General features: G+C 31.2%; 2 protein-coding genes across 2 annotated transcripts; one reads left to right on the top strand and one right to left on the bottom strand.

Moving 5' to 3' along the window:
* The first annotated feature begins 340 nt into the window (after positions 1 to 340).
* Positions 341 to 6,007, top strand: LOC139524170 (uncharacterized). The gene is made up of 2 exons (XM_071318789.1): positions 341 to 962; positions 3,555 to 6,007. The coding sequence occupies exons 1-2, from the start codon at positions 461 to 463 to the stop codon at positions 5,519 to 5,521; spliced, it is 2,469 nt and encodes an 822-aa protein (XP_071174890.1). The 5' UTR covers positions 341 to 460; the 3' UTR covers positions 5,522 to 6,007.
* An 8,746-nt stretch (positions 6,008 to 14,753) lies between these two features.
* On the bottom strand, positions 14,754 to 24,713 carry LOC139524168 (derlin-1-like). Its single transcript, XM_071318788.1, has 8 exons — positions 24,347 to 24,713; positions 22,209 to 22,308; positions 20,889 to 20,953; positions 20,224 to 20,250; positions 19,701 to 19,796; positions 18,838 to 18,890; positions 18,074 to 18,184; positions 14,754 to 16,838 (listed from the first exon to the last, which is right to left on the bottom strand). Exons 1-8 carry the CDS (start codon positions 24,503 to 24,505, stop codon positions 16,703 to 16,705), a joined length of 747 nt encoding a protein of 248 aa, XP_071174889.1. The 5' UTR covers positions 24,506 to 24,713; the 3' UTR covers positions 14,754 to 16,702.
* Between the last annotated feature and the right edge of the window lie 41 nt (positions 24,714 to 24,754).

Below are 24,754 nucleotides of genomic sequence, written 5' to 3'. Positions count from 1 at the left end.
AGAATGTGTCAACAAGACCGAGGAGCAGAAAACAGCCCAAGGAAACCAACGGGTCTGCACACAGCGATATGCACAGTAAAAATCAGTTGAAAATAAATCACGATTAGATTTGTCTTGTTTCCCTCTTCTTAAGCTTGTGAAATACACTATAAGTATAAATATACTTTTATTGAGCATTTATAAATCTTACTACCGCAATGAAGTGCATTCAATTATCTTCAATGCAAATATATCGAATCTACTCAATATTATGTTTTAGAATTTTATTTGAATGTCTTGACCTAAATTTTATAAATGTATCTTACCTTTAACAGTTATATACATTACCTTTTAGATATATCGAAGGTTAGTTGTTGTGTTAATTGGACGCCATGTTATGATATGTGAGCGAAGACATAATACCAAATGATAATATAAAATGCGTTTTATTTTCGTAAAATGTCAAAGAAAATAACAAAATATGGAATATGTAAGAAAAAATGTAGATCCTGGATACCTATCGTTCTATAGAGATATATGGAAGTCTTTGGATTATGAATCTGTTGTCACTTTCTATACTGGAGGGAGTGATAATAAAATCTACATTAACGATTTTACAAAAAGCTTTACCTTTGAATTGAATGAAATATCTTTAGATTCTGTGGAATATGTTCATAAAAGAAACCAGAAACATTCTAGATACCTCATGAAACGACTTAGGGATTTTAAGTTTTACTTAAATTCTTGTACAGTAAAGAATAATTCAAAGAGTGCAGATTGGAATTGTATTCCTGAATCAAACTGTAAAATCTTTAGAAGTTGTCACAAAGATTCCACACTTGACGGAGAAAACAACGACAATGGTATTCAGGCAGAACGCTTTAACACAGATAATATCAATTCTATGCCTGCACTATTTTACTATACAAATGGGGAGTTCTTCTACACAGATGAATTTTTAGACAGTCTAGGAATTTCAAAAGGTAGGTTTAAAAAATATAATTCAAGGAATTCATAATCAAAATATCATAACATGAATCATCATGCTTTTCTATGGGTCAACGATATTTTAAACATTTGACTGTTATAAACGAATGTAGAAACTGTCATATCTAGTTTGATGATAACGAAATGGGGTCACTGATTCTCTCGGGATATTCTATACACGTGGGGTTCTAACACTTTGTATAATCAATACCGTAGGTTGATTTTTGATGGGGTTTTTTTTCATCTGATTTTGTGATGTCGGTCACGTTTATTAAAATTCTGTAATTCATTTGTTTATTAAATTTGAAGGGGTTTCTTTGGAGTTCTAGTACAAATGTATATGTTATAATGGTCAAAGGCTTTGTTACAAGAGTTGAATAATACAGGCAATAGTAGTGTACCGCTGTTCGAAAGACAATATCGACTGAGAGGAAACACAACCGGGTTCTAATAAGCCCACCTGTAAGTATGGATTTGTTGTAAATATTTAATTGGACATATAAATGGACGTCTTCATAAGATCAGATTTCAAGTAAATTCAACCTGACGAGGACAAAGGAAAACTCCATTTAACGGCCAGTAGTTTGCAACCAATGAGAACTAGATATAAGAATATATATATGAGTATATAAATGATTTGTCAACATACATTTGTACTTCTCTCTGGAAACTTTGTTAAAACAATTCTATAGTATCTGTTCCTGTTGAAACATGTATTTATGTTGTTTCATTTTGTCTCTTGTGAAGAGTTGTCTTTTAGCAATCATACCATATTTTTTTTTTTGAATTGGTATCTTTCTCGTTAAACGATATGAGGTAGGTGTAACCTGTGAGAGAGGACGAAATCATTGTCTATCATTATTTCAATACCGATTTTTGCAAAACTAAAACATACTCAGACCATCAATTACTAATTTAATTTAAGATTTTAAAAATTATGAATTCAACGTACGAAGAGCCTATATATTTGTCAACAGTTTTACTTCCCTTTATAATGGACTATTACAAATTATTATTACCGTTTATATAAATTATTGATAAAATATGTAGTTTATTTCTTGTGCATTATTCATTGACTATATTCAATATTTTTAAATTCGCGATTTATTATTTAGTTATATTGTGTTTCTATTTTTGAGTTTAAAATGTGTACTGGGATTTAATCCTGGGGTCACGTGGTCTTTTCATACCTGTCTGCTTCTGTATATAAAGAGGAAATAAGGAGCTATTGGTTTTAATGTATAGCCAGTCAAGGTCGTTAAAAACTTCCATTTGTTGTATTGGTTTTGTATAGATCTGAACGTCTGTATCATAAAAATTGGCATTTCAATGCATATAGATTAGATGGCATTCTTCTATTTGCGTTTTATGCATATACACAAGTCTAAGAACGAAAAAGCGAATCTTGCTTTTAGTTGTGAATTTTCACATGCTTTAAGAAAATGTTGATGTTTGTATTCAAGAAAATGAAGAAGACTATGAAAACTTGTTAGTTTTATGTTCTGCTAGCCAAATATGAAGGATGAGAGACTCATGTTCCTGATTCAAACTCTATGTAGAAAGAGTTGAAGAGCTGGGTATGTCGAAAATGACACAGAAAACACATAACGTCAAAACCCGTTCGGGTACATGACATTAAAATTTACCCCGCCAAAATACTATCATTTATAAGCAGAAGGTTACTTTAAAGATATCCTACATCATTGCCTTCAACCAGAATTGAACAATATAAACACTTTACCAAATTGCCAAAAAATAATTCTCAACGTATTTTTTTTTTCTATTTCTGCTGAAAAAGCAACGAAACAAATGCTAGGAAATACTAGGGCGCTTATTTTGGAACAAATTTAAAAAGTTAACATGCCTATTCTCTTATTTGTCCTAACTGAATACACTTAGGTCGACGTTTTCAGAAATCAATTACATCCATCGAGTTTCTATGGCAACAAATCATGACGAAATTTGTATATTTTGTAAAATTACTCAGTTTTCCTTGTTTTACTTCAACTTTAATCCTATGATAGCTTGGTAAAATTTGTGCGCACCAATGAAACAATTTTTCTATGTGTTTGGTTATATTATGTCAAAAATATTCTCTTAGTTTATATTATTGTTTCTTGTAAATCTGAATTACTTGTAGCTAACAAACTTTGATTTCCTAGACCAAAACCAGGGCTTAAATGCTCCTAAATCTTTAAACGTAAACACATATTTATATTTGATGTGAAACAAATAGCAATTTCTGCAGCAGAATCAGCTTATTTCATTCAGTTTTTTTCTGCATTTCTTTGTATCTATATAACCATGATAACCTGTCAGCTTTGTTTAGTTTAGGGTTCGTGATGCTTATTCTTTAGTTTTCTATGTTGTGTCATGTATATTATTGTTTGTCTGTTTGTCCTTTTCATTTTTAGCCATGGCGTTGTCAGTTTATTTTCGATTTATGACTGTTCCTCGGGTATATTTAGTCCCGCTTTGTTATTTGATGGTGTTAATGTTTTTTATCAAACATTTACAGGCTTTTAATGAATGTTAGGATGTATTTAATTTCATATAACTCATGTTGATTTGTTTATATCTTTTTGCAGACGTCGACAGAAGAGAGTACAATCGAAGGTCAAAAAGATTGTACAAATTTCTTGAAGAAAACATAGGTGATGAGGAACTTGTTGAAACAAGAAGGACTTTATTGGATAACAAATTTGTAGGTTTATGCGGGGCTTTAGATATCTGTTTTGTTAGCGGAAGTAAAGCTGAAGGTCTCGACATTAAAGGCAGTGATACTGATCATATGTATGTAACTGATAATGCAGATGAAATTGATGGAACAATCCGAGTTCGAGATGGGTTCCTCTTTGATTCAACTTCTGACACTTCCTCACCTGGATATATTTCTATAAGACAAGTAAGCGAGGGAACTATTTCAGACAGCGACTACAGTAGTAGCCAGTTCAAATTAGTTCAAAAGAACGAGTTTAGATATAATGTTAGTAGTGCCATTTTGACCTACGAACATGGGCCATCAATATCTATTTCGAATTCGGGAATAGAAGTCGACTATGTTTATTGCTTAAAATCTGACAAATGGCCTCGCATTGCAGCTGAATTCACAAATAGGAATAGGTGCTTTGAATGGCCTTCTGAAGAGCTTGTTGTTCACATAAAAGAGTCTGGGTGTCATATTGTACCAAAGTCGTCAGCAGAAAATCTAACTGGCCATGAATGGAGATTATCATTTTCACAAGCAGAAAATGCATTAATAAGATCATTTAACCACACCCAGTTAATGACATATGGTGCGTTGAAAATTCTATTTCAAGAGATTTTTAATGAAACGAGATGCGGTTATGAAAGTGCATTTGCGTCATATATACTGAAAACAGCAGTATTTTGGGTATCTGAAGATCATGAACTAATTGTATGGCAGCCATCAAATATAATGCTATGTATAACGTTATGTATTGAATATCTAAGGAAATGTGTAAAAACTATGAATTGTCCTAATTTTTTCGTTCTTACAAGCAATATGTACCTAAACAAATATCCAAAAGAATCAATTGCAGAACTTTTAGAAATTCTAAATGCAGTCAGTTCAAACATTTTACGATTGATCTGGCAGGCTCGGGCCTTTTCAACTGTCAGCAAATGCCACCAGATAATTAGTGGCACAGAATGGGGAATTGCAAATGACGCTTACGCCTATCGTCTCGCGTTTTTGTCGTATCACAAAAATGTTCTTTTTCTCGAGTGGAAACATCTAATATGTAGCATTGATAGTCAGTTTTCTATAACAGACGTACGTGATATGCCAATACATAAATTTCTCAAAAAGCTAGTACTGTACCCTTGCTATCAATTGCTTAAATGTACAGATACTAAGACGAATAAACATGACTACGTTCTGAATAAGTTAATTTTACAGTTTATGCTGCGTGGGAATAAAGTTGACAAAATCACGGCAAAACTGAATTTAGCGTCGTGGTTTTATAACAATGAGAGATATGATGAATGTCTCCAAGTACTTGATGTCGCTCTTAAATGGATAAGTAATGTTGTGTACTCTTTCGAATTTTCGACACTGTTTCATAATCAATCATTCAACAGTAAAATTATTTTACAATCATACGGTTTCAGACAACTGGCTAAGAAACTTCATTTGGAACCATACAGGATTCTCCAAAATTCCAACTGTGCTATTAAAGAGATGAAAGAATATATGAATTATATCAAATTCCAGTCAGAAGCTCTTTTTGATAACTACGGATTGTTTGTGCATGCCGAAACATATAGTCATTTTTTGCGTTTTTTATGTTATCATAAACAGAAAAAAAATCATAAATGTTCCTCATCTTTAAAAGATCTGCATAATGTACAATACTTTAGACAATGTCCTAATTACCATCTTAACAAAAATTGCAATTTAATATTGGAAAACATATGTAAGCAGTTTATCGAAGAAAAAACCGAAAATATAGATTTTGACCAAGTATTTGAAAGTACTGAATTTTCTTTGGACACTATTGCAGAGTTTGGAATAAATACAAGGATATTATAAACAAATCATACTTACGAGGACGAAAGGGGTAGACTTTCCTTTAGAAGACGTTAGAAAGTTGGGAACGACACAATTAAAGTGCAAGACCGTTAGCTCAAAATAACGCTACGCTATTATCATCACTTTCAACACTTGTAACTTAACTTTTTGTCAATCACAGAAAGACAAAGCATCTTATTTTCCATTTGAGGCTTCGAAAACAGCAGAAATATGTTTTCTATAACCAACAGCAATACAAGAATTTATTTCTTGAGAGCTAGGGGAGCAAAAATTAAAAAGTATATTGCTGAAACTGTACTAACCCATTTAATCTTGTAAATCATTTAGATAGAAATTTGAAGCCTTCCTTACATCCTGTTGTAGTCTTCTTCTATTTTCAATAGCAGAAGGGCGAGATTCATTGATGATGTCCGTCGAAATCAATGCCATTTTTGTTCATTTTGATAGTAAACTTGTTTGATAATAAAGGTTAATAAAAGCAAGAAATGGATAGTCAAAGCCGATTATAAATTATAACGATGTATTTAGTGCATTTAATTCCTTGAAATAGGCAAGTTTGATATGGAAAGTTAGAAAATGCACATAGGTTATACATAAACTCATCATAGATACCAGGATTAAAAAAGTAAAATCACAAAAATACTGAACATTCAAAACAGAAAGTTCTTAATGAAATGGCAAAATCAAATGATAAAACTCAGCAAACGACTGTCATATTTCTGACTTGGTACAGGCATTTTCAAATGTAGAAAATGGTTAATTGAACCTGGTTTTAAAGCTCTGAATCTCTCACTTGTATGACAGTCGCATCAAATTCCATAATATTTATTACGATGCGTGATTAAAACAGACACAACAGGTAAAATAGTCAAAATATGGGTACAGCAGTCATCACTGTGTCACAATCTCAAAATAAACAAATATTTAATAAAAAAGCTCAAAGAACATCCATCAAATTCAAAAACCACATGCATTGCTTCTCGCGTTTGACGTCATAAAATGTAAGCGTCACATAGGAATAGATATATAATAAGTTTGCCGTTCAACGTTTAAATTTTTTTTATAATTTTACATGGGGAATGATGGTATACAGGGTTAACAGTTTGTATGCCCAACGCGCGTTTCATCTACATCAGACTCAACAATGAGACTCGAATCAAACGAATTCAACCGTATAATAATGTACGAAGGAGAAGAGCATAGACCCAACATTCCGAAAAGTTTTGCCAAATACAGCTAAGGTAATTTATTCCTGGCGAAGAAAATCCCTAGTATTACGAAATTTTTTACAGCCGTATTGTTTACTTAATATAAATATTTTGAATGCACAGTCTAAAAGAGGGGCGGCGTAAGATACCAGAGTCAAACATATAGATAGAAAATAAACTGACAACGCCATGGCTAAAAAAGAAAAAGACAAACAGACAAGTAATAAAACACAAAAAACAACATAGAAAACTTAAGACTAAGCAACACGAATTACTACAAAAACTGGGGGTGATCTCAGCTGCCCCGGGAGGGTAAGCAGATCCTGTTCCAACCGGTAAAACGCGACGTCGTGACTCAAGCGAAATACATAAATTAAAGTATGCCTTCACATGATACATTTATCCACAATAAACCGAATGATAAAGATGTGATCACGATATGGCCTTCAGCAATGAGAAAGATACATACTGTATAGTAACATGAGTAAGTTATAAAAGAACATGACATGATAAATGTTTACTTGAACAATTTAATAGTTATCAAAGGTACCAGGATTATAATTTAGTACGCCAGACGCGCTCATATCAAAATATTTATAAAGCCAAACAGTTATAAAGTTGATGAGCATTGAGGATCCAAATTCCAAACAGTTGTGCCAAATATGGCTACTGTAATCTATGCCTGGAATAAGAAAATCCAGTTTTTCGAAAACTTCAAAGTTTGGTAAACAGAAAATTTATAAAAATGACCACATTATGGATATTCATGTCAACACCGAAATGTTGACTGCTTGGCTGGTGATACCCTCGGGGACGAAACGTCCCCCAGCAGTGGCATCGACCCAGTGGTTAAATAGTTATCAAAGGTACCAGTATTATAATTTAGTACGCCAGACGCGCGTTTCGTCTACATAAGACTCATCAGTGACGCTCATATCAAAATATTTATAAAGCCAAACAGTTACAAAGTTGAAGAGTATTGAGGATCCAAAATTCCAAACAGTTGTGCCAAATATGGCTACTGTAATCTATGCCTGGTATAAGAAAATCCTTAGTTTTTCGAAAATTTTAAAGTTTCGTAAACAGAAAATTTATAAAAATGACCACATTATGGATATTCATGTCAACACCGAAATGAGAAAATCAACGACCCGATAAAAGTCTTTACACATTTTTAAATTTCTATATATTTCACTCAAATGTTTACATATTTCATTGAAACACCAATAATTCAGAATTCGACAACTAAGAACTATCTCTCGTTAGAATGTTAAAATTTTACAATACGAAAGTGTTTTAGCTGTTATGAAATGAATTAAAAGGACTTATGATGTAGCAACCTTTCTTCATTAGAAACGTTTTTAAAAAAAATCATATATTGTCCAAATAACTGTGTTATGTAAATATCCAAGTTATTGCTATACTATCTAATGCGTCGACGTAACTTTATATTTTTCACATAAACTCGTTTCAGTGCTCTTCAACTTTGTACTTGTTCAGCTTTCTTCACTATTCTGATCTTAGCGTCACTGCTGAGTCCATTGAAGACGAAACGCACGTATGGTGTATTAAATTATAAGCCTGGTACATTTGATAACTATTAGCATGTCGAAATATACTATTGTAATGTTTATTTGTGTATTTCTATGTCCGTAATGTTCTTGCATTTATTTGTATTGTAGTCCTGTCATCATTGTCATGTAGTGTTATATTTAACGTTGCCATAAAAGCGCAAGGTTTGGCTAGCCGCAAAAACAGGTTCAACCCACCATTTTTTTTTAAATGTCCTGCACCAAGTCAGTAATATGGCATTTGTTATCTTTTAGTTCGTTTCTGTGTGTTTTGCATTGTCGTTTTGGTTGGGTGTTTTTGTTTCACTTCAGTGTTTTTGTTGTTTCGTTGTTTCCCTCTTATAGGTGTGTTTACCTCGTTTTTAATTTGAAACCCGGATTAGTTTTCTCTCAATCGATTTATGACTTTCGAACAGCGGTATACTACTGTTGCCTTTATTCAAATATCATACGAACACTCAGTGTAAGAGATTTTTCAAATTTTATCGCATAAATTTCCAAATTAAGAGTTAAACTATGTTTTAATTTCAGTTTTAATTTCATGTTATATGTTTACACTTCAAATAAAAATACGTATTACAATACTTTTTTGCAGGAAGGAATTAGTTAAATATTGAACCTAATATTTCCATTATTGTTTCAAATAAATTGCTTTCACTTTAATGGATTTCCTTTTTAGTATGAAACAAAGTAAGCTATGTTCTTCCTGTTTAATGGCATTTGTAAACTATTAGTCTCGTTTAATTGTTATCATTCAATAAACAACACACACAATTTAATCATTAATTATTTTGATGTTATTTTCGGTCAAACGAAATGTAATTCCAATTTTATCAAACCACAGTTGTTTATCAAAAAGTACTTCTCTACTGCATCGTTGAGTTGTTGTTGAAGTAGCACAAGTTAACATTGAGTGCAATCTTATAGTATAAACAGAAATATATTTATATATAATCACACAAAGTTTAATAAAATAATTAAAAAAAAAATAGGAATACAATACATCTAGTAAAAACCTAAAACCTAATGTATATTTCGTGTACAAGTTGCGATTTTGTACATGTGATAACATATACAGAAAGATTCCACATGTTTAAACTGACAAAATGCAAAAACTAATGTGATAACATGTACAAAATATTGCTAAAAATTGTTTTAACTTGTTAAAAATTTGAAAATAAATTTAAATAAAGCAGAAAATAAATAAAGCAGAATATACATTTGTAATTCATTAAATAATAAAGAGCAACAGTAAAAAGCTAAAAAAAAAAACACTCTAGGCAATGTAGAAAAACAAACAAAAAACAATACACCCAGTTAAGCTCAGTTTAAAAGATGTCCGAGTCCGATGTCGGAATAGGTAACAAAAAAAAACTAAACGTGAAAATGACAATGATACATAAATTAAAAACATACATTTCCTCAATGACCACAATGTAGATACTTGGTTTATCAGAACGATGCATTAGAATTTTGAATTATACCCAGTTTTCTTCTATTTTCAACATGCAAAAATTAAAGCCAGTTCTCCGATGCATACTCTTTAAAACACGGAGATATAAAATTATTTCCATTGGACACCTCTTGTGAATTAATTTGAAATGATTGAATCTGCTCTCAGCATTTTTTTATAATAACTGATAAGTGTGCAAATTTCATGCAGGAAATCTTATTATCTTTTGATAAGTAATAAGATCATTGAATGAGCCTTATGTACCACAGCAAGGTTACTGGGACTGAGAAACTGGAATTAATTCATAAATTAACGAGAGTATCACAGGCAATACATATGTTATATTGGAACAGAAATTTCCCCTTTCATAAGACATCAGATTGTTTATAATTATAATTCAACAGGTTAGAATATTGAATAATGTTTATTGAATACCTGTGTTTTTTAAAAAGGTATTAAGTAATTATAAAAACTATTTATCTGGTTATTTACGGAATCGAAAAAGACAAAATACACATTAAACATGTTAAAGGGGCATTACCTGTCAAAATCATGTAAAGATTTGACTCGCATTCTCATATTTGATTTATGACATACTAAAACACATATCTAAATTACAATAAAAAAACTCTAAAATAAATAGTAAAATACTAAACAATGCATATACTAGATAATATATACCAGAATTTCGCATGTATTTTAGTCCAAACGCAATCTAAATAACTATTGAGATGACGTCCAAAAACTACGGTAACAAAATACGATATAAACATCAATATAGATATAAATAGATAGCGACATCGTGCAATTGGATTTTCTATGTTATTTTTCTTGTCATGTTATAGGTTAAAAGTGATAGATTGTCGTTTTACCTATATACGAATGATTCACCTCCGTTTCACTTTTAATGTTGACAATTTTTTTTACTTTTAATAACTAAATACGCATAATTCATGCGTAATCCATCTCTGGCAAATGGTTAAATTAAAGGTCACATGAATACGGATTCAATGATGTCGTATTATTTACTTACAAGTGAATAATTCATCATCGATCTTTCTTTAAAGCTTATTTTGACAAAATAAAACCATACTGGCTGCTGAAAGCGAATTATCATTTCATCATTTAACTTTCATAAATGATTGAACAAAAACAATCATATTTTATATATATATATCTCGTAGCAAGTGCCCATTTAACATTGATTAAAATATTATTGAGGTTATTTGCATGTGTTGTTATAATAGAAACATATCTTTATATTCAAATTTTGTACAAGTCAACCCCATTTTTTAGCATTATTTTGTACATGCTACAACATGTCCGATGTATTTTAGTAACATTTTTGCATGTACACGTTTAACTTATAGCATGTACAATTTGCCTGTATAAGTTGTAACATTAACAACATCAGGACTTGTACACCACATTTATGTTAAATATAAAACAGGGAATCACTATATGTCTTAACCTTTTTTGATCGCTTAATAAACAGGTAACATGAAATTTCTTAATGATTCTTAATTTCAACGTTGTAGATATTACTTGTAATCCTTTAGTCCACAACTCTCGTAGTCACAGATTACATCAGCTGCACACCGTTAATCAGAATTTGCCTGATTTATCACATTTAGTATAAGAGATTTTTCTTATAAACTTTCAAAATTAGACAAAACGATTCAATCTTCCTCAAGCAAATTGACTTTAGTCGTTGTATATTGTTTAAGATAATATCGTAATAAAAATTCATCTCACTTAGGTTAACTGATGAATTTCTCATCCTTTTATAGGCATAAGCTACGATTTGGAATATACATTGAAACATAGTTTGTTTTGTTTCAAATTAATATAAAGTGGTATTGTGAAATTCTTTTGGCTGTAAGCGTTTAATTTGGTTCATTTGTGTATACTAGTAAATAAGCTCAGCAAGTCGTTCATGTATTGTTGGTTTGCAAGTTAGTAAGGTCATCTTATTTAAAAATATATTCAAACGACCTTCAATTTTGATATGAATTTGACTTAGCTGAGACGGGTTACGTATGTTCAGTTAATAAAAAGGAAAACAACAAATTATATGACAGCAAATCAAACAGACCTAGACATAATACGTTTGCACGAACTTGTCTGTGTATCAAGTTACATATTTTTGTTAGCATCGGGTCAATTGACTGTCGTGATTCTTTAGAGGTCATCTCGATGGTTAATTTGCTGGTATATAGTATGAAATACACACGAAATGCATATACATTAGACTGGGTAAATGCTTTGTATTTTGTTTGTTTCAGAGGTTTTTTTTTAATAATTTGAACAAACGTTTCAGTATGCTATTTTCCAAATATGAGAATTTTTGTATTTTTATATTTGACAGCTAATGTTTTTTACAATAGTAAAATCACAAAAATACTGAACTCCGATGAAAATTCAAAACGGAAAGTCCTTAATCAAATGGCAAAATAAAAAAAACTCAAACACATCAAATAACTGTCATATGCCTGATTATACAAATTAAATTCTCTTCCACTTAGTACTTTATTTAATTTTTAGCATCGAGCGTCAACGTCAATGTTATACAATTTATTTGTCAGTCCGTTGCATGATTACAACCGTATTATAACATCCCTTTGGCATTCCAAGTAGTTTCCTAATATAGACAAATGAAAATGATAAACTGTATTTTCTCAAATAAATATATATAAATGGAGGTATTGACTCTATTAACTTATCTTGTCTATTCAATGACTCTCCCATCCATTGCAACATACCCCCAAAATTTGATAAAACAGAACCACCTTTATTTTGTATTCGCACGAAAAAACCAGCAGAAGTTTGATTGTTTTAATTGTACAGCAGTAACATCAGAGTCAATATAGAAAATAATGTTCAATGCACCTGAGACTGTGAAACATCTAGTTTTAGATATGTTCCTGATGGTGATTTAAAACAGAAGCCTTCAGCATCGTTGAAGACCATGAAGTCAAAACTTTTCTTTAAAAAAACCTTTAACCCTTTAGCCCCCAATCCCACCTGTATGCATAGGTGGTACAGGAACACGAGGTATAATATGGCCAATAGGAATCTAGGCTGTAAAATCTAGGTCACCGTTTTGTCAAAAATCCGTAAAAACGGACATTTAGGTAGACCTGACTTAATAATTCCCCAGCAAGACAGTGAAGTCCAATATACTCCCAGTTAGCATGAATGGACAGCTGTAACTATAGGGTAATACTTGAATGACAAAGAAACACAGTCTTGTCAATGTTCACCTCTCAAGGTCGTTTTAAAATCGGAAAATTATAATTTTTCAGTGGGGGTGGGTTCAAACCCACGAAAAAATATTCCACCTTAATCCCCCCCCTCCCCCATCCATGTCATCCGCCCCCAAATCCCAATATATAGTTTAATATATAGCATCAGTTACAGCATCAAGAGTCTGCTATTAAAGGGAGCTACCATTTGATTTTTATGGGGGGCTAGGATGAAATTTGAAAAAAATAGGCAGGACAGGAGTTTTGAGTTAAAAAAAAAAGGCAGGATGAGACAATTGCCAAAAAAAAAAAAGTCAGGATAAACTAAAAAAAAAAACCAGGACCAAACAGAGTGAAAAATAAAATAGAGAGATTACAGCTAAAACAAAATGCAGGACAAAATTTTTCATCCTAGCCCCCCCCATAAAAATCAAATGGTAGCTCCCTAATTTGCATATGATTGCAAATTTTCGAAAATGCCTGATTTTCCAGAAATCTCTTGGGGGCGAATGGGTTAATATCGTTCTCCTTTATTATTGATTGACAACAGTGTCGTCATGTCATTCTTTCATTATAAAAATATATAAATAGAGGTATTTACTTTATTAATTTATCTTGTATATTCAATGACTGATAATTCTCAGATAATTCTATCATTATATTCTAAATCAGAATTTAAGAAAAGCACCATTAACAAACCAATTGAATTTAAATGTAAAACTAATAAAAGAAATTAAATTTCAATTTTACTTGTAAATATATCCAGTTATTACTTAACTTTTTCTCATACCTCAGCACATTACTATTATTTAACAATTTTGTGGTTTTAAAATTGTAATTACTCTCCTATGAATTAAAAAAAAACAATACTGTCATAATTCATCTATCTGTACATGATTATATTTTCCCTTATATTTTAAGGTGTATATAGTTGCTACAAGTATACCCTATGCTGCACAATTAATGGAGAAAAATACAAGAAGCTGAACTGAACTGACATTAATGACATCCTGGTGTTCTTTGATAAGCTGAATGCAACCACATATTTAGATACTTGTATAAGTCTATGATAGGTAAATGTCCAATATCAAATCTTGAAGTTCTTAGACCACATTTATTCTGTGTCAGTAACCTATATATAGCTATGATATGTCAAATATTTAATCACAATAAAAATACAGAGCTGTATCGAGCTTAAATGTTGTGTCCTTACTTTTCCCAACTGTCTGGAGTGTGAGCTCTGTGGACAATTCGAGCTGCGCTCTGTAGAACATTTTAATCCATTTATAAAGGGAAATATTGGTGAAGTGATGCAACCAAAAATATTGTGATTTTAATGGAGAGTTTTCATATTGCCACTCATACCATATCTTCTTCTTTATATTGATATTGGTGTTAACAAGCATTGTGATTAATTTTCATAATATATAGTTGAGGCAAACTAAATTAGTGTGTGGAAATTTCAAATTTAAAAATTTTCATTCAGATTCAAAATTTTGCAGCAATATAATGTTATGGTAATGTGTACAGAAAAATGGACGGACGGATGTACAGACAGACAAGGATAACACTTAATATCACCTGCGCCATAAAATATTGGGTTCCCAAGTAAAAGGGTAACTATGAAATTCCTGTTCAGAAATACAGGTGCTGTTGAAAGAGTGGAATAGGTTTAAAGGTTTTTCTAATTTTGTAATTATTTTTTAATTCCACGCTTTTAAACCACTACTGTTTTGAAAAAGACAACACAACACATAAACAATATTTATTTAATTTCAACAAAATTATATTATTTGATGACATACACACAATACAGCAGTTACACATAACTGACAAAAATGGGCATGAAATAATAAAATGATTAAATGGAGCAAAAAACACTGAAAAGAGATCAGCTAAAAACACTTATGGTTATTGAATTTAACTCAATGACTTGGACTTACATATGAACATGACACAATTGAAGCTGTTTTAAATAGAATAAATAAACCATATATATCCCCAAGTCTCTTGAGTTTCCACACCTGTACTTTGAAATGATACAATTGTGAAGAAAACATTGTCTTCAAAGTCTAAAATCATGTATAATACACACCCATTTACCAATTATATGTTATGGGTAAAATAAGTGTGTATAATACACAGCTGAGTATGGTAAGTCTTTGTGTTTATTTCAAATAAAGTAATGAATGAAAGAATAAAAAAGTAAAGAAAAATTCACTAAGTAGTTTTGCAATAAGCACACCAAATTATGTTAAAAAAGCATTCCATATTTTACCATTATTATCATACCTATTTACTTCCCAGAGTACATAAAGTCATCTACTTCTTGGTTTGCTTGGATATTTGTATTTCATTATCAGCACCTTTTGAGGACTTTTTTTAAAATCATTATACAAACAACTAGTGATAAAAAAAAGTATCTAAGAGAGAAATTTCCAAGAGTAAATAGCAGTTGACTGAGTGCACTGTTTTGCTATCAACAGTATACTGCTTTGACCAACAACTAAATAAAAACCAACCAGGTATATGACATTATAATTTTACTTCGGCTTATTTTACAACTAATCATATACACAAGTATATAACTGTAAAATGAATGTTGATAAAAATAATTCCAAATATATCCAATCACTAAAAAAATATTTTCTCAAATTGTGTTTTTCTTTTTGTGGGGTAAATAGTCTGGTGAATAGATTTATCACATGACACAAATTGTGAATATTTTTTTTTCTGTTATGACATTGAATGTCAAAGAAGAAGAAATTTAAATAACAAACATGATTTTTGGTACATTAGTAGCAAACATAACAAATTTTCCTTCCTATATATATATTAATTCAATAAATAGTGATTCATCTTGACACACAAGTTTTACACTTTAATTAAGCTAGGTAAATGTGCACACAGTGCAGGACAATGGAATTCAATAACTGTTTGAAAAGTAGTCGAGGAAATACCTTATCTCTTATGTAAGTAAAGTGAGGAAGTGATGCATGAACTTGCAATCTGTACAAATCTCTTGTTCAGTACAAAGTTCAGAAGAACTGAGAAAGTATACGTAATTCTTCCATTTACCAGCAAAAGCAAAATTACTGATCTTTGGTCTTGGAAATGTTTTATAGCATTTTATGCTTAATACACCACAATTATAAAATAGCCAGATAATTTGAGCATTTATACACAGATTGGTTTTTAAGGATAAATTAAACGAAACAAGAACATTGATTAAAAACATACATGGTTTAGTATGTAATACAATAAAATATGATATGGTTTCAATGGAAATAAACTTAAACCCTCATAATGATTAAAATATGCATGCACAGCTGCATATGTAAATGGGGCCATTTTAGAAATATGCATTTTATACTTTTAGAAAGATACTATTAAACTTCTGTCAAATTTTCAAAGCAAATAACTTGTTTGAATCAAGCTCCCACCATGGCAATAGAGATACTTAAAACATTATAAAAATATCATGGTTCACAGAATAAAAAAGTCTCAATTTCAATGTTTGTACATTGTTCATTGCGTTAAACTTAGTGCTAACACACTTAAATTTGAATCGCTTGAAAAATATCTATAGTTCAGTCTTTGATGAATCTGGTCTTGGTGAACATGAAGTTTACACTATACTTTTCACCAGATATATTCAAGCATTACAGTGTAATAAAATGATGTTTTCTATATTTCAGATCTTCTTAATCCCCAAGTTGATTTCCTCTTCCCCAGGCATGCCTGCCGCCATTTGCATTATCATTGCCATCTTGTCGTCTGCTGGCTGGTGCTTGTCCAAATCCTGACACTCCACCTCTTCTATTTGGTAGCCATTTGTATCTACATGAAAACAATACTTTCAAATTTTTTATCAAAACAATATTGAAACAGAATTGATAGTTTTCAATTCATCTATTTTGAGTTGGATTTAGACATGTGGTATACAAGAATCTGATTACATATTCCCAAATCCTTGACATTATTTATACAAGGCCTTAAACAGATATAAATTTCACGAAAAAACGACTTTTGTCAATAAAAATTATCATTATTACAAGTTAAATTTAGTTAATCTATAAAAGTATTAGTGTATGACTATGTTGCACTCCAATGTGAAAAAAAAGAACTCTTAACTCAAATTACATTAATAGAAAACTATCTATATGTTCTAATAGTCAAAGTTGATTAAGTTTACATATGAATACAAGAAGATGTTTATAACATTACAAAAGTAGAGCTTCAATACATCACAATATTAAACAAAACAAGACATCTTTAGATCATCAATCATTTTTCAACAATTATCAGGTATAAATACCATGTGTTACATTATACATCAACTTTATGCTAATCCAATCATCTCTTAACGTATTTACTTGCATGTGATATTTTTCTATTGTTGGACGAACTATTTGAAAACACAAAACAAACCAAACAGCTAAAAACCATTTTTTGAAGGCATATTAATGACATATATTGTGTATTAACTTATAATTAAATCAATGTCTTTTGGAAAGGAGGATACTTGTCTCATTGGCAATTGTACCATCTTCAAATATTTTATCTGTTGAAATCAAAATTGGTGATAATTTTTTTTTTTTTTAAAATCTAAAACCTTCTATCATGTCTATAGTTATGTATACCACACCCCTTGTACCAACTACATATTTTGAGTAAAAAAGTGCAGACTATACATGACTAAATAGGATGTTTCATTGGGGGGTTCCGATCCCAGATCCCACTTATTGTTTTGTCAGATTCCCGTATCCCGCTTACACTATGTACGTAAGCAATTCTCATTTTTTTGTCATTTCCTGGGTCCTGCTAGACCTCATTTCCCGTTTTCACGACACAATAATTTGACTTTCACGTGTCCCGCTTACAAAAAAATCGGCAATCCCGTGTCACACTTAGACCCAAATGAGACCCACTAAATACAGTATATATTTTTTTCATTTGATAGTGTTTTATATGCTGCCACCAGATGAGCCATCTTTTTTATTGTACATCCATTGCAAATTTCAGTTTTAATTTACTTTTGACGAATTTGATCACGCTGCTGATAATAAACTTACAATATGGCTGGTACTCTTAACCATGTAGCTCCTCCAAAATCTTGTGGATATTTAAACATTAAGAAGAAATACAAATGTCCAACAACTATTCCAAGTAACTGTGCCAGGCCACTGGAAAAAAAATAGGCATAAACTTTTATTTACATACTAGCTAACATCATTTAAAAAAAATAACTATATCATCTTGAAACAGTCACTACTTTCAGATTATTTAGGCCTGTTTTATCCAAAATTCCCACATGTCCCTTATATATTGACCTATTAAAAGTAAAATAATCTAGAAAAAAAAGTAATTGAACCAAATTTTAATGAAATGGAAACAAATCAATTTCAATGTGTAATTGAGTATTTCAGGGTTTTCACGATGGATTTTCTTTAGGGAGTCTAGACCTAGGGACTTGTACTTTTTGGACATGCTAGTCAAGCAATGCCTAAGTGAGAGCCCTGTAATTCGTAATTCAACATTTATACTGGTAATCAGTGCTCTGCTAATACATGTAATCCACAAAAATACCAATGCATTGAATTGTTTTTTAAAAGTAAAACATAGTTCTTCCATTCAATTTAATGACTTGGGATAAATTTTCAATGAGGAAAAATACCACAGGAATAACTTTTCATGGGAGGTCAAGATACTATGTTATAGCAGTATTACATATAATGCCTATATGTAAAAAAAAAAGTGTGAAAATTAAAGTTGGAAAATCAATGGCAGGTTGGCAGAAAACAGTCCATTAAATCTACAGTATAAAGATTCTACATACCCACTTCCAATAATAGCATTGAAAGCAAACAAAACCCATGGCAAATACATGGCCTGAAACAGAAAAAAATATTGACAGTTAAATGTGGTACATTTGTACTAGCTATTTCAAGTTCAGTTGTTTTCCAATTTTCAATGATTATAATGTGAATTTTCTAACAATGTACTGTTTATAATGAACATGTTGGGACCTTTTGTAGCTGACTATGTGGTAAAGACATTGCTCATTGTTGAAGCTGTACTGTGACCTATAGCTGTGTCATTTGGTTATTTGTGGAGAGTTTTCTCATTGGTAATCATACCACATTTTCTTTTTCATACGTAAAGATCCACCATAAAAAGTGATCCAGAATAAACAAAAATAACCATATATTTTGAACATATAATATAAGATGAAATTCAAGTGCAATATAAGATGAAATTCAAGTGCAATCAAGATGAATACTAATTTATGACAGATTTACAGAATAACAGATACCCATCAACAGGAACTCTAATGTAAAATAGTTGTTTATGTTATGATGTTATTTGTATTAACTAGCCACTAAGAAGATGCGAAAGTAAGGAACTTTACATACTGTAACATGGTTGGCAGAATCTTCTGGGTAATACTTTCAAAAGTGTGCACCAAAAAGATTCAAATGTCTAACAATGTCCTAATGACAAATGCAATTAAAATTCAACCAATGTTTGACATTCCTTTAATTTTGGGTATGAAACAATGAAATTACCCATTATCCTTGAGATTCAGAAAAATATTCTGTTCAATTTAAAAACTGTCATATTTTTGTGATGTATCTGACAAAAAACATTTAGTCTGCCTGCACACATATATGTGAATATATAATTTTGTTAACTACCCACCTTAAACTGTGTTCCAAACCAGAACTGTACAATCTGATCTTTATTTAACTGACACCACACATATAACACACTTAACACCATAGGATCCATCAGTAACTATAACAGTAAATTAAGAGAATTATAAAGTGATGTATTTGTATTTATAATTTATTCCAATAATTCTTTCATTTAATGATATGTATTAGTTTTATAGTTGGAGATAAAATCAATGGTTTCTGATTTTGTTGTTTCAACATTTGCTCAAATTAATTTAAATTCATATAATTTGTATTTATTTTCTTTCTTCTTCTTATTTTTCAAAATCAGCATTTAAATCCAAGAATTAACAAAAAATTCAAAAGGAACAGCGTTCATTTGAGTTTCATTCATTCAACTTGCTAACAACTTGTCAATTGTATCAGTAGATAATTAAGAGATAGTTATTTAATTTGAGTTAGTTTTCATGATTGAATACAAAACTATATGCTTCTCTTTTATCTGAGTATAGATACTGTATTACAAGTGATTTTATTTTTGTACTTACATATATTTCAGCTACTAATCCAATTATCTGTTTTTATCAGTTAAGGGAAACTCTAAATGTAAATCCACTAAAATATAAACAGCTTCAGGTCATTCTTTAAACATGTTAAAGTCAAAAACAAAATTTCTGATTTTAATTCCCCAAAATCAACAGAAATATTATCAAAATATTCCACACTTTATCTCTACAGGCCCATGATATCTATTTTTAGGGAAATTTTGGTTAGATCCTGTTGGCCTTTAAGCCAGTAGAGACGACTTTTACAGACCTGACAGCAATTTAACAAGCCTGAGCTGCAGGGCCTGTGGTAAGCACTCAACCATTCATTTTGTTAATCCATTTTCTTTTGCCAATAGCTAGTCAATTGAAATTATTACAAGAACATTTTGAAAGAAAGAAAGGTGCTGAAAAGAGCATTTGTTATACTAAGCAATAAATTGGACTGTGGTACCATGGGTATTTTTTATATGTTTTTTTTGGAAAACTGTGATAAGGAGGTATTGAATCTTGAGAGCATTTGTGGATGTTCTTTTTCATATTTAAGCATTAGACATAGAAGAATGTCAGAAGTTACTATATGATTTGGTGACTTGTCAATCACTTATGTCTAACTGATATTTATCCCAATTTTGTTTTTATTCATCCAAATTTATTTCAAAGGATACAACAAGTGCTAACCAGTTGAAGATCCACATAAAAGCATATTCTGCTGGCTTGCCATCATATATACCTGAAAAAAACACATAATAAACTATAATATTGAAGAAAAAAAACCACATTAAACTATAATCAAAATAAAAGAAACCAAAACATACTACAACACATGTTGATTTTGATCTTTCACTTGTCCTGTTTTAGTAGGCAATCCATATTTATTCCTTTTTTCATTTCTTTGTCTTGTAAATGTAATATTGAATACAAATGTTTATCTGTATATCTTGTAAGTCTGAGGATTTTTTCAAACCAACATTACATATAGCTATCTAAAAAATTTGCTTCTTGGAAAGTAAACAAGCCAAATTTTTAACAAACATGCCTGTGTACAAATGTACATGCAGAAGAGCTCTTATTCTAACAAACCATTTGAATTCCCTATATCTATCATTAATTTTATCAAAAAGGAAATCAACTCTTGCATTGGGAATGAGGAATTTTAAAAGGGACAACTTTGGAAAGCTATTACATGTAGCTATCTCAAAAATTTGCTTCTTGAAAAGTAAACAAGCCAAATTTTAACAAGCATGCCCTTGTACAAAACGTACATGTACATGTAGAAGAGCTCTCTTAATCAAACAAACCATTTGAATTCCCTGTCATTAATTTTATCAAAAGGAAATCAACTCTTGCATTGGGAATGAGGAATTTTAAAAGGGATAACTTTGAAAATCTGATTAAATTTATAAAAGATAAAATCATCATTATGTTCAAAAAAGTATGTGGTGACATATTGATGCCACACTTGCGTCTTGATGTGTGCTCTGTTGAAAAACTAGTGTGTAAATTAGTCAACAATGTATGTTTTTTGACTGCTACATTTGTACATCATGAAATGATGCCATTAGAAATTTCTCTAGTATTTTTCTAAATTGAAATTCTGTATTTACATAATTATTAAACAGAATTGCTAAATGCTGTCTTATGCATGAACCACTGTTCAAACCACAGCATGACAATGAAAACAAAATTGCAATTTTTTTTGTCGTTTGTTGCTGTGTAACATATATGTTTTTTTATATTTTTTATATTTTTTTTTGTTCATTAATAAATCTGTCAGTTTTCTCATTGTTGTAGGCCGTACAGTGACCAATAGCTGTGAATTTCTGTGTCATTTGGTCTCTTCTGGAGAGTTGTCTCATTGGCAATCATATCACATCTTCTTTTTTTTTTATACAGATAGGACATATACATGTAAACAGTGCAGACAACTTGTTTGTAACATGAACTAGCACATATAAATGATATTTTTGTAGTAATAGTAAACATACCTGTTTCTATTCTGATAGAATAAGAATATAAGAAATAAAGGTTTATCAAATATGGGAATCCTGTTGGATAAAATAGTACAGCTGTCAATGGCCTCCAAAACTGAAAATAGATATCACAAAAGATACATTTTAGAACAATATTCATTTAGATTCAAAGTTTCTAATCACAATACCATTATTGTGAAAGTATAATTATCACAAAGTCATGAAAGTTAAACAGTAATATGAAACTAAAAAATTACATTAAAGTGATTCTTACAAATGTAGTTTGAATTCTAGTGGATGCTTTGGCTTTACCAATTCCAACTGCACGAGCATGATTTTTTTGGCTGTACAATGTATCTACAAATGCATATGCATTTTTGATGGTTTGTTATGATGAATCTTTTAAAGGTTTATAAAGTTACAAATATATGTGAATCTTTTGATTAATATTTGAGGAAACAAGTACAGAATGTTCAAAAAAAGGCTAATACAATCTAATCTACAATCTGTCAATAACTGTATCTTTTCATTGCACAATGTCATCTTTTTCTCAAACTGTTTATAATGTGGTCTTTACACTAAATCCATTGAATGATCGATGGATGTGTACTTATAGACAAATTAATTCAGTCTTAGATGCATGATTTTTTTATTAGTTGTAATTGCTGATTATAGTGGCTTTAAACAAGCTGAAATATTTGTTTTGTGATTAGATGATTAATCATTGATTGCAATTTATTTAAGATTGGGGCGCCAACTTAAATGGGGGCGAACAAAAATGAAAGCAATATGATTTCGGCCAAACCGATTTTGATTAAAAAATGTTGACCACAACTGGTACAAGTCTACTTGCATTCGGTAATAATTTATGTAGTGTTGGGGACCTGTCTATAGCTTAGTCGGAGATTACTCTGACGTCCAACGGCTGTTTTGCCAGACAAGCTGGGGCCGTGGGACGTCAGAGCTCGTCCCATATAAAAAAGTGGATATTTGCCCACCCAAAATAGATGCGCTGCTTCGTCGCTTCTGGTGCCGACTGGCGGCCTTGGAATTATATAAATCGGGCATCAATCTGTTCATTTTTCATTTATCTCTTCATTTATGTAAGTTTCACTTACCTGCCAACCTTTATTTTCCCATATATATTAACAGTTTTCATATTCTAACACCTCGTTCATTTACGATGCAAGTAATCTAAATGTCCGAGAGCTTCCGATTGTTATCGTGGTTGGCACGATTAAAATATGGAAAAATAAAGGTTTCCATATTTTAACAGTTTTCACAGAGACCCATCCATTCAGACATTTTTCTTTTGTTTTCAAATGGACTTCAAGTTACGAGGGATTTTGCGACCTCGAGACTCAAATATGCAAATAATTATACTTTTATCACCTCCTTTATATATAGGAGATCGATATTTAACATTTAGTAACCAACCACAACTTTTCGCCTCCTTTACAGGAGATCGGTATTTAGCATTTAGTGCCAACCACGATAACAATCGGAAGCCCTCGGACATTTAGATTACTTGCATCGTAAATGAATGAGGTGTTAGAATATGGTCATTTGCATAAATCATCACTTGTTTTCTCGTGGTCACGTGATAATCTTTAAAAATGAAAGTCAAAATGCAGAAATCGATGGGTCTCTGTGAAAACTGTTAATATATATGGGAAAATAAAGGTTGGCAGGTAAGTGAAACTTACATAAATGAAGAGATAAATGAAAAATGAACAGATTGATGCCCGATTTATATGATTCCAAGGCCGCCAGTCGGCACCAGAAGCGACGAAGCAGCGCATCTATTTTGGGTGGGCAAATATCCACTTTTTGATATGGGACAAGCTCTGACGTCCCACGGCCCCAGCTTGTCTGGCAAAACAGCCGTTGGACGTCAGAGTAATCTCCGACTATCTATAGCTATACACCTTATTGCTATATATATGTCCACTATTACTGGATATCACACAGGTTCCCGTAAAATTTTAATGTCATAAACAAAATATCTGACTCCACAATGGAAAAGTGATTGTTGTATACGTCAAAAGTTCAAGCGGCCTGTTCACCCAGGATTAGCGATAAGGTGTATAAAGGCTAGCAATTATGCAAATGTCAAATCACAAAAACTCAAATGTAATACTAATTCATTGTACCTGAAATTTGTAAATTAAGGATTCATAATGTAGAAACAACCACATAGGATTCAGAAGTCCCAACTTCGCTGCTATTGGTATAATAACTGATCCTGAAAACCACCATTTCGTTATTTTCGGAATACTGCGGTACCAATCCCCGATATCATTCGAGGACATCTTGTTTCTTTAATGAAGTTTCAGTATATCAAATCATCAATTGTCATTAAGACACAACTCTACTTTATATATTTAAACCGTGTAAATCTGACGTGGCTTTCGCTCAAAAAGTTGATTATCACCGGAAGTAAACATTCATCGGTTAGCTCGGGACTTTTCTCTGACGAAATCTCTTAAACCCAAAAGTTTACAAAAGTATAAATTTTTCATATATTAATTTATAAAACGAATTAATATTAAGAGATACCT

The sequence above is a fragment of the Mytilus edulis genome, chromosome 5 (genome assembly GCF_963676685.1).
Source record: "Mytilus edulis chromosome 5, xbMytEdul2.2, whole genome shotgun sequence".
NCBI classification, from domain to species: domain Eukaryota; kingdom Metazoa; phylum Mollusca; class Bivalvia; order Mytilida; family Mytilidae; genus Mytilus; species Mytilus edulis.
This window is presented reverse-complemented; position numbering and strand designations above follow the sequence as displayed.

Excerpts from the sequence above, each read along its gene's own strand:
- LOC139524170 (XM_071318789.1), top strand. The coding sequence starts at position 461 with ATGGAATATGTAAGAAAAAATGTAGATCCTGGATACCTATCGTTCTAT. Across the intron at positions 963-3,554 it reads CAGTCTAGGAATTTCAAAAG|ACGTCGACAGAAGAGAGTAC; the intron begins GTAGGTTTAAAA and ends ATCTTTTTGCAG.
- LOC139524168 (XM_071318788.1), bottom strand. The coding sequence starts at position 24,505 with ATGTCCTCGAATGATATCGGGGATTGGTACCGCAGTATTCCGAAAATA. Across the intron at positions 18,891-19,700 it reads GGTTTGGAACACAGTTTAAG|GCCATGTATTTGCCATGGGT; the intron begins GTGGGTAGTTAA and ends TTTCTGTTTCAG. Across the intron at positions 16,839-18,073 it reads TTAAGAGTACCAGCCATATT|ATACAAATGGCTACCAAATA; the intron begins GTAAGTTTATTA and ends GTTTTCATGTAG.